We start from the raw sequence: 10,970 nt of genomic DNA, 5'->3' as shown, positions 1-10,970 counted from the left end.
TGATGATGCAACCATCACACCTGACTGTGATGATGCAACCATCACACCTGTCTGTGATGATGCAACCATCACACCTGACTGTGATGATGCAACCATCACACCTGACTGTGATGATGCAACCATCACACCTGACTGTGATGATGCAACCATCACACCTGACTGTAATGATGCAACCATCACACCTGACTGTGATGAGGCAACCATCACACCTGACTGTGATGATGCAACCATCACACCTGACTGTGATGATGCAACCATCACACCTGACTGTAACGATGCAACCATCACACCTGACTGTGATGATGCAACCATCACACCTGACTGTGATGATGCAACCATCACACCTGTCTGTGATGATGCAACCATCACACCTGACTGTGATGATGCAACCATCACACCTGACTGTGATGATGCAACCATCACACCTGACTGTGATGATGCAACCATCACACCTGACTGTGATGATGGTCAGTCGTTAACATGTTCCTTGTTTTCGTAGACTCCAACGAGAGCACAGAGTCCAGTGAAGGTGAGGCGACACAAAAGAGCTGACTCAGCAGGTCCAAGGGACGCCAACAAAAGAACTGATGTAATGAATTGTGTCTTCAGACGTGTTCGTGGCTCCGCGCCGAGCCAACTCCTTCATGACGCCGCAGAGGAACGCCTTCCGCCTGCCCCGAGGCAACGCCTTCAACGGCTACTTCAACAGGTGAGGCTTTTACTTTGAAAGATTTCGCTTGGTTCTTCAGAAGAAATATCACTTGAATCGCGCCCAGCGGGGCTCTCAAAGTGCACTTTGTCAACATGACTTTGCAAATATGCAATAAAAGGTCAAACGGGTGAAAAGTAGCAGGAAAAAATCGGTATTGCTAAAAAAAAAACATAATGCATCAAAATCAACGTTGTTATGAATTATTGACATATTTAATCGCTAATGACTTTACATCAAATATTACAATTTGAATTTTTGGGTTCCAAATATTGCATATTTTGTGTGTTTGCCAAATAAAAAAACAAGTTTTCTTTGACAAAAATGGCATAAAACAAACACAAAATATATGAAAAAAAAAAAAATTATATCCAGTAACACAATAGTTAATCTATGGTAAAAGAAAATAATAATAATAATAAAGAATTAAAAACAATATATACTTTTATGAGTAGGACTTTTTGGATCCCAGATAATTTTAGTGGGATTTTTTTCTAAAAACGGTCTTTGTTCAAAAATAATGAATTAAAATCCATTTTATTATGAATTATTGACTATTTTAAAGCTCCAGTTACTTCACATCACTTTGACATTTTTTTGAGTAAAAATATTACATTTTTGTGTGCTTGCCATACAAAAATATGTTTTCTTTGACAAAAATGGCTTAAAAAAACACAAAACAAATACATTAAATTGAATTTAAAAAATAATAAAAATGTACAATCAACAGATGAAACTGAAGTTAATCCACAGAATTAAACATTTAAAGTAAAAATATTAAAAACAATATGACTTACCCCTGTTAATTTTAGCGGGATTTTTTTCGAAAAACTCTTTGTTCAAAAATAAATAATGAATTAAAATCCATTTTATAATGAATTATTGACTTACTTAGAGCTCCAGTTACTTCACATCAAATATTACACTTTGACATTTTTTAGAGTAAAAATATTACATATTTTGTGTGTTTGCCATACAAAAATACGTTTTCTATGACAAAAATGGCTTAAAACAAACAAAGTACATGAATTAAGAATAATAAAACTTACAATTCGCAGATTTGAAGTTAATCTACATATTTTAACATTTAAAGTAAAAAAAAAATAAAACAATATATGACTTATTTTTATAACTTACGAATAGGACCTTTTTGATCCCTGAGAATTTTAGTGGGATTTTTTTCTGAAAACTGTCTTTGTTCAAAAATAATAACGAATTAAAATCAATGTTGTTATGAATTATTGACTTATTTAGAGCTCCAGTTATTTCATTTTAATATTCCACTTTTGAGGGGAAAAATGTGCATATTTTGTGTGTTTGCCATATTAAAAAAAAAACTTTTTTCATAACAAAAATGGCTTCAAACAAACAAATAAAGAAAATGTTAAAATAACGAATTAATTAAAAAAAATATAAAAACGTACAACAGATGGATGGATCTGAAGTTAATCTACAGATTTAAACATTTAAAGTAAACAATATATGACTTATTTTTATAACTTTTATGAGTGGAACCTTTTTGATCCCTGGGAATTTTAGTGGGAGTTTTTTCTAAAAACTGTCTGTTTTCAAAATAATAATGAATGAAAATCAATGTTATGAATTATTGACTTATTTAGAGCTCCAGTTACTTTATTTTAATATTTCACTTTTGGGGAAAAATTTGCATATTTTATGCGTTTGCCATATGTAAAAAAAAAAACTTTTTTCATAACAAAAATGGCTTAAAACGGACAAAAAAAATAATTTCAATAACTAATAAATTTTTAAAATTATGAAAATGTACAATCGATGGATCTGATGTTAATCCACAGATTTAAACATTTAAAGTGAAATAAATAAACAATAGATTACTTATTTTTATACCTTTTATGATCCCTGAAAATTTTTGTGAGATTTATTTCTAAAAACTCTTAAAAAAAAAAAAAGAATATTGAATTAAAATCAATGTTATGAATTATTGACTTATTTAGAGCTCCAGTTACTTCACATCAAATATTACACTTAAAATTTTAGGGGTACAAATATTGCATATTTTGTGTGATTGCTGCATAAAAAACTAAGTGTTCTTTGACAAAAATGGCTTAAAAAAACACACAAAACAAATACATTACATTAAATTTAAAAAATAATAAAAATGTACAATCGACAGATGAAGCTGAAGTTAATTCACAGAATTAAACATTTTAAGTAAAAAAATAAAAAACAATATATGACTTATTTGTGTAACTTTTATGAGTGGAACCTTTTTGATCCCTGAGAATTTTAGTGGGATTTTTTTTTTCTAAAAACTATCTTTGTTCAAAAATAAATTATTAATTCAAATCCATTTTATTATAAATTATTGACTTATTTAGAGCTCTAGTTACTTCCCATCAAATATTACACTTTTATGGGGTATAAATATTGCATATTTTGTGTCATTGCTGTATGAAAAGTAAGTTTTTCATGACAAAAATGGCTTACAACAAACACAACACAAATCAAATTAATAGAATTTAAAAAAATAATAAAAATGTGCAATCGACAGATGAATCTAAAGTTAATCTGCAGAATTAAACACTTAAAGTAAAAAAATTATAAACAATATGACTTATCTCTGGGAATTTTAGCGGGATTTCTTTCTAAAAACTGTCTTTGTTCAAAAATAAATAATGAATTAAAATCCATTTCATTATGAATTATTGACTTATTTAGAGCTCCAGTTACTTCATTTTAATATTTCACTTTTGGGGGAAAAATGTGCATATTTTATGCGTTTGCCATATATATAAAAAAAACTTTTTTCATAACAAAAATGGCTTAAAAAGAACAAACAAAATAATTTCAATAACTAATTAATTTTAAAAATTATAAAAATGTACAATCGATCGATTGTTCTGAAGTTAATCCACAGATTTAAACACTTAAAGTAAAATAAATAAACAATCAAGACTTATTTTTATAACTTTTATGATCCCTGAAAATTTTAGTGAGATTTATTTCTAAAAACTCTTAAAAAATAAATTTAAAAAATAATGTTGAATTAAAATCAATGTTATGAATTATTGACTTACTTAGAGCTCCAGTTACTTCACATCAAATATTACACTTAAAATTTTGGGGGTACAAATATTGCATATTTTGTGTGATTGCTGCATAAAAAACTAAGTGTTCTTTGACAAAAATGGCTTAAAAAAACACAAAACAAAAACATTGAATTGAATTTAAAAAATAATATAAATGTACAATCAACAGATGAAACTGAAGTTAATTCACAGAATTAAACATTTTAAGTAGAAAAATAAAAAAATAAAAAACAATATATGACTTATTTGTGTAACTTTTATGAGTGGAACCTTTTTGATCCCTGAGAATTTTAGTGGGATTTTTTTTTCTAAAAACCAATCTCTGTTCAAAAATAAATTATTAATTCAAATCCATTTTATTATAAATTATTGACTTATTTAGAGCTCCAGTTACTTCCCATCAAATATTCCACTTTTATGGGGTATAAATATTGCATATTTTGTGTGATTGCTGTATAAAAAATGTTTTTCATGACAAAAATGGCTTACAACAAACACAACACAAATCAATTTAATAGAATTTAAAAATAATAATAAAAATGTGCAATCAACAGATGAATCTAAACTTAATCTGCAGAATTAAACATTTAAAGTAAAAAAATTAAAAACAATATGACTTATCCCTGGGAATTTTGGCGGGATTTCTTTCTAAAAGCTGTTTTTGTTCAAAAATAAATAATGAATTAAAATCCATTTCATTATGAATTATTGACTTACTTAAAGCTCCAGTTATTTCATTTTAATATTTCACTTTTGGGGGAAAAATGTGCATATTTTATGCGTTTGCCATATATATAAAAAAAACTTTTTTCATAACAAAAATGCCTTAAAACGAACAAACAAAATAAATTAAATAACTAATTAATTTTGAAAATTCTACACATGTACATTCGATGGATGGATCTGAAGTTAATCCACAGATTTAAACATTTAAAATAAAAAAAACAAAACAATATATGACTTATTTTTATAACTTTTATGATCCCTGAAAATTTTAGTGAGATTTTTTTCTGAAAACTCTTAAAAAATAAATAAATAATATAAAAAAAAATAAAAAAAGGAATATTGAATTAAAATCTATGTTATGAGTTCTTGACTTATTTAGAGCTCCAGTTACTTCACATCAAATATTACACTTAAAATTTTGGGGGTACAAATATTGCATAGTTTGTGTGTTTGCCAAATAAAAAACTAAGTTTTCTTTGACAAAAATGGCTTAAAACAAATAAATTAAATTGAATTAAAAAAAATAATAAAAGTGTTCAATCGACAGATGAATCTGAAGTTAATCCACAGAATTAAAAATTTTAATAAAAAATTAAATAAAACAAAAAACAATATATGACTTATTTGTGTAACTTTTATGAGTGGAACCTTTTTGATCCCTGAGAATTTTAGTGGGATTTTTTTTTCTAAAAACTATCTTTGTTCAAAAATAAATTATTAATTCAAATCCATTTTATTATAAATTATTGACTTATTTAGAGCTCTAGTTACTTCCCATCAAATATTACACTTTTATGGGGTATACTGTAAATATTGCATATTTTGTGTCATTGCTGTATAAAAAACAACGTTTTTCATGACAAAAATGGCTTATAACAAACACAAATCAATTTAATAGAATTTTAAAAAATAATAAAAATGTGCAATCGACAGATGAATCTAAAGTTAATCTGCAGAATTAAACATTTAAAGTCAAAAAATTAAAAACAATATGACTTATCCCTGGGAATTTTGGCGGGATTTCTTTCTAAAAACTGTCTTTGTTCAAAAATAAATAATGAATTAAAATCAATTTTACTATGAATTATTGACTTATTTAGAGCTCCAGTTATTTCACATCAAATATTACACTTTGACATTTTTTGGTGTAAAAATATTGCATATTTTGTGTGTTGCCACATACTTCATGTGCACTTAAAAATCCTAAAAGGCACTTTGATAGTGTTAAGGTAATATTAGACATAACAGTACCCCCCCCTAAAATAATCCATACTGGTCCTGAGTTCTTACCTGATGTCAGACTAAAGACAGCCAGGGAGCAGAAAATTAGAAAATATATAGGTTGTGAAATTAGTTATTTACACTGAAAGATTTTATGTCAATTACCCTATTTAAATATTTTATTTACCATATTGTCCGGACTATAGAGCGCACCGGTATGCAAGCCACGCCCACTAGATTTTAGAAGAAAAAATATTTTCCATGTATTAGTCGCAGATATATACTGAAAAGAGTTATTTACGCAGGAATATTCTGTCAATGTTTATTTACGTACCTTAATTGTTTACAAACGGTGTCTGTGACAAGGCAGTAAAACGGCTGATCAAACAAAACAGAAGTCATGGCCCTGGACCCACTAGCTAATTTTGGTGAATTTACGAAACTGAAACAATACAAAAAGAATGCAATTCTAAGTTAATAATACTAGCACAGACAGTCATGGATGTGTTAGCATATTAGCTAATGCTAACGATGTTAGCATCGTAACATTAGCCTACGATGGCCTGTACAGAGGTTTTTCTTTACATTTACATACATATGCGGTAAAAACCAAGGTAAATTTTACAATAAGATTCTGGCGACTGAGCTGGCAATTTTTTACCCCCCTAAAAAAACGAAACAGCGATACTGTTTTTTTACAATAACAGTAATACACTGTAAAAACAAATGTCAATTTTATGGTAAAATTTTTATCATAAAAAAAAACCAACCTGATACTGTTTTTACATTTACAGTAGTATGCTGTAAAACTCTGTGTAAATTTTATGATAAATTCTGGCAACTGAGCCACCGGTTTTTTACCGTATGTACTTTGATAGTGTTAAGGTAATATTAGACATAACAGTACCCCCCCCTAAAATAATCCATACTGGTCCTGAGTTCTTACCTGATGTCAGACTAAAGACAGCCAGGGAGCAGAAAATTAGAAAATATATAGTTTGTGAAATTAGTTATTTACACTGAAAGATTTTATGTCAATTACCCTATTTAAATATTTTATTTACCATATTGTCCGGACTATAGAGCGCACCGGTATGCAAGCCACACCCACTAGATTTTAGAAGAAAAAATATTTTCCATGTATTAGTCGCAGATATATACTGAAAAGAGTTATTTACGCAGGAATATTCTGTCAATGTTTATTTACGTACCTTAATCGTTTACAAACGGTGTCTGTGACAAGGCAGTAAAACGGCTGATCAAACAAAACAGAAGTCATGGCCCTGGACCCACTAGCTAATTTTGGTGAATTTACGAAACTGAAACAATACAAAAAGAATGCAATTGTAAGTTAATAATACTAGCACAGACAGTCATGGATGTGTTAGCATATTAGCTAATGCTAACGATGTTAGCATCGTAACATTAGCCTACGATGGCCTGTACAGAGGATTTTCTTTACATTTACATACATACGCGGTAAAAACCAAGGTAAATTTTACAATAAGATTCTGGCGACTGAGCTGGCAATTTTTTACCCCCCTAAAAAAACGAAACAGCGATATCAATCAATCAATCAATGTTTACTTATATAGCCCTAAATCACTAGTGTCTCAAAGGGCTGCACAAACCACCACGACATCCTCGGTAGGCCCACATAAGGGCAAGGAAAACTCACACCCAGTGGGACGTCGGTGACAATGATGACTATGAGAACCTTAGAGAGGAGGAAAGCAATGGATGTCGAGCGGATCTAACATGATACTGTGAAAGTTCAATCCACAATGGATCCAACACAGTCGCGAGAGTCCAGTCCAAACACAGCAGCGAGAGTCCCGTTCACAGCGGAGCCAGCAGGAAACCATCCCAAGGGTAGCGGACCAGCAGCGCAGAGATGTCCCCAGCCGATACACAGAGGGACATAGAAGAAAAAGAAAAGAAACGGCAGATCAACTGGTCTAAAAAGGGAGTCTATTTAAAGGCTAGAGTATACAAATGAGTTTTAAGGTGAGACTTAAATGCTTCTACTGAGGTGGCATCTCGAACTGTTACCGGGAGGGCATTCCAGAGTACTGGAGCCCGAAATGAAAACGCTCTATAGCCCGCAGACTTTTTTTGGGCTTTGGGAATCACTAATAAGCCGGAGTCCTTTGAACGCAGATTTCTTGCCGGGACATATGGTACAATACAATCGGCAAGATAGGATGGAGCTAGACCGTGTAGTATTTTATACGTAAGTAGTAAAACCTTAAAGTCACATCTTAAGTGCACAGGAAGCCAGTGCAGGTGAGCCAGTACAGGTATATATGTATGTATATATGTATATAAAGGTATATACAGTACAGGCGTAATGTGATCAAACTTTCTTGTTCTTGTCAAAAGTCTAGCAGCCGCATTTTGTACCAACTGTAATCTTTTAATGCTAGACATGGGGAGACCCGAAAATAATACGTTACAGTAGTCGAGACGAGACGTAACAAACGCATGGATAATGATCTCAGCGTCTTTAGTGGACAGAATGGAGCGAATTTTAGCGATGTTGCGGAGATGAAAGAAGGCCGTTTTAGTAACGCTTTTAATGTGTGCCTCAAAGGAGAGAGTTGGGTCGAAGATAATACCCAGATTCTTTACCGAGTCGCCTTGTTTAATTGTTTGGTTGTCAAATGTTAGAGTTGTATTATTAAATAGAGTTCGGTGTCTAGCAGGACCGATAATCAGCATTTCCGTTTTTTTGGCGTTGAGTTGCAAAAAGTTAGCGGACATCCATTGTTTAATTTCATTAAGACACGCCTCCAGCTGACTACAATCCGGCGATACTGTTTTTTTACAATAACAGTAATATACTGTAAAAACAAATGTAAATTTTATGGTAACATTTTTATCATAAAAAAAAAAAAAACCTGATACTGTTTTTACATTTACAGTAGTATGCTGTAAAACTCTGTGTAAATTTTATGATAAATTCTGGCAACTGAACCACCGGTTTTTTACCGTATGTACTTTGATAGTGTTAAGGTAATATTAGACATAACAGTACCCCCCCCTAAAATAATCCATACTGGTCCAGAGTTCTTACCTGATGTCAGACCGAAGACAGCCAGGGAGCAGAAAATCAGGATGGCCAAAACGATCAGGCAGCGAGGACGAGTGCAGATGTGGAAAGTTAAAACACCATTTTAAACCGGAAGTATAAGTACGCTCCATCAGTTTGTTGAAGCACACTTGATGGCAGCCATCTAGGAAAGGTGAACAGGAAGGTGAAGCAGTCTGTGTTCTTTGTGGACACACCAGGAGGGCGAAGTCTCCAGCAGAGAGACGTGCGGAGACCTGCGAGGACTACTCCCCCTGCCGCTTCTTCGCCTACCACAATGGCTACCAGAGGGCCTACCAGAGGTACTTTGGCAACCAGGCGCCACAGCGACCCAGACAGGCGGCTCACCGTCGCTACTAAACCGGCAGACGACTTCCTGGAGCGTTCGACACGGGCGGCGCTCGAAGAACACCACCCTGGTCGTTGCCAAACGTGTCGAACACACGCCTTATCTGACGCTCACCTCGGTTTTGTGAGCGGTGTATTGTTTGTATTCACCTTTTGCTAGCATCATTATCCACCCACGGAAATAAACCTTTCATGTTTGTTTGTCCTTATCCTGTTTTGGCCTCTTTTATTTGTGACTTTTTGCCAGCAGAGGAGCATGTTGGGCAGCGCACGCACACCGAGTACTTACAAGCAGACACAGTGTGTAGACAGAAAAGGGAGAATGGACGCATTTCGGTGTAAAATGTAAAGATAATGGTGAAGTGAAACTGAAACACCCTCAGGAATAGCTGCTTTAAGACATGGCTAACGTCCATCCACAGTGTTTAGCTACTTCTAAATCACTAATCCTCGTCTCCATGGCGACAAAGTAAGTTCCTTACAGGTATATTATCACTGGAGGTTGAGGAATAACACAGCGTAGGAGGATACAATTGCTCACCGGCGTCAATTTAAACAAATGCCATGGATGGATTTACACCTGACATCCACTGTAATGATACCAAGTACAATAGCGTATCTAGTCGATGCTACTATGATTACATGGATATGTTTTGCTACCACAAAATATTTTGTCCTTTTTTATTGTTGCGTACACATGAGGACTTTGAATATGATCAATGTATGATCCTGTAACTACTCGGTATCAGATCGATACTTAAATGTGTGGTATCATCCAAAACTAATGTCAAGTATCAAAGAAGAGCAGAATAAGTGATTATTACATTTTAACAGAAGTGTAGATAGAACATGTTCAAACAGAAAAAGCGCAACACCTACCCTTTACATCAGTATTTCCTAACCATATTATTATTGGTTTGTTAGGTATTATATTTTATTGTAGGATCCTGTAACTACTTGGTATCGGATGAATACCTAAATGTGTGGTATCATCCAAAACTAATGTCAAGTATCAAAGAAGAGAAGAATAAGTGATTAAGACATTTTAACCGTAGTGTAGATAGAACATGTTCAAACAGAAAAAAGCGTGACACCTACCCTTTACATCAGTATTTCCTAACCATATTATTATTGGTTTGTTAGGTATTATATTTTATTGTAGGATCCTGTAACTACTTGGTATCGGATCGATACCTAAATGTGTGGTATCATCCAAAACTAATGTCAAGTATCAAAGAAGAGCAGAATAAGTGATTATTACATTTTAACAGAAGTGTAGATAGAACATGTTCAAACTGAAAAAGCGCAACACCTACCCTTCACATCAGTATTTCCTAACCATATTATTATTGGTTTGTTAGGTATTATATTTTATTGTAGGATCCTGTAACTACTTGGTATCGGATAGATACATAAATGTGTGGTATCATACAAAACTAATGTAAAGTATCAAAGAAGAGCAGAATAAGTGATTATTACATTTTAACAGAAGTGTAGATAGAACATGTTCAAACTGAAAAAGCGCAACACCTACCCTTCACATCAGTATTTCCTAACCATATTATTATTGGTTTGTTAGGTATTATATTTTATTGTAGGATCCTGTAACTACTTGGTATCGGATAGATACATAAATGTGTGGTATCATACAAAACTAATGTAAAGTATCAAAGAAGAGAAAAATAAGTGATTACATTTTAACAGAAGTGTAGATAGAACATGTTCAAACAGAAAAAAGCGCGACACCTACCCTTTACATCAGTATTTGCTAACCATATTATTATTGGTTTGTTAGGTATTATATTTT

The 10,970-nt window shown here is 32.5% G+C and overlaps 1 protein-coding gene across 1 annotated transcript in view; it reads left to right on the top strand.

The window, feature by feature from the left end:
• mgp (matrix Gla protein) overlaps nt 1-9,372 on the top strand; it is an 18,695-nt gene extending 9,323 nt beyond the window's left edge. Inside the window, exons 3-5 of the mRNA XM_061884301.1 lie at nt 500-529; nt 610-709; nt 9,016-9,372. Coding sequence (XP_061740285.1) covers nt 500-529; nt 610-709; nt 9,016-9,175 — 290 coding nt within the window. The 3' untranslated portion in view covers nt 9,176-9,372. The remainder of the gene's footprint in view (nt 1-499; nt 530-609; nt 710-9,015) is intronic.
• Nucleotides 9,373-10,970: the final 1,598 nt, after the last annotated feature.

The sequence above is a fragment of the Nerophis ophidion genome, linkage group LG23, assembly GCF_033978795.1.
Source record: "Nerophis ophidion isolate RoL-2023_Sa linkage group LG23, RoL_Noph_v1.0, whole genome shotgun sequence".
NCBI lineage: Eukaryota > Metazoa > Chordata > Actinopteri > Syngnathiformes > Syngnathidae > Nerophis > Nerophis ophidion.
This window is presented reverse-complemented; position numbering and strand designations above follow the sequence as displayed.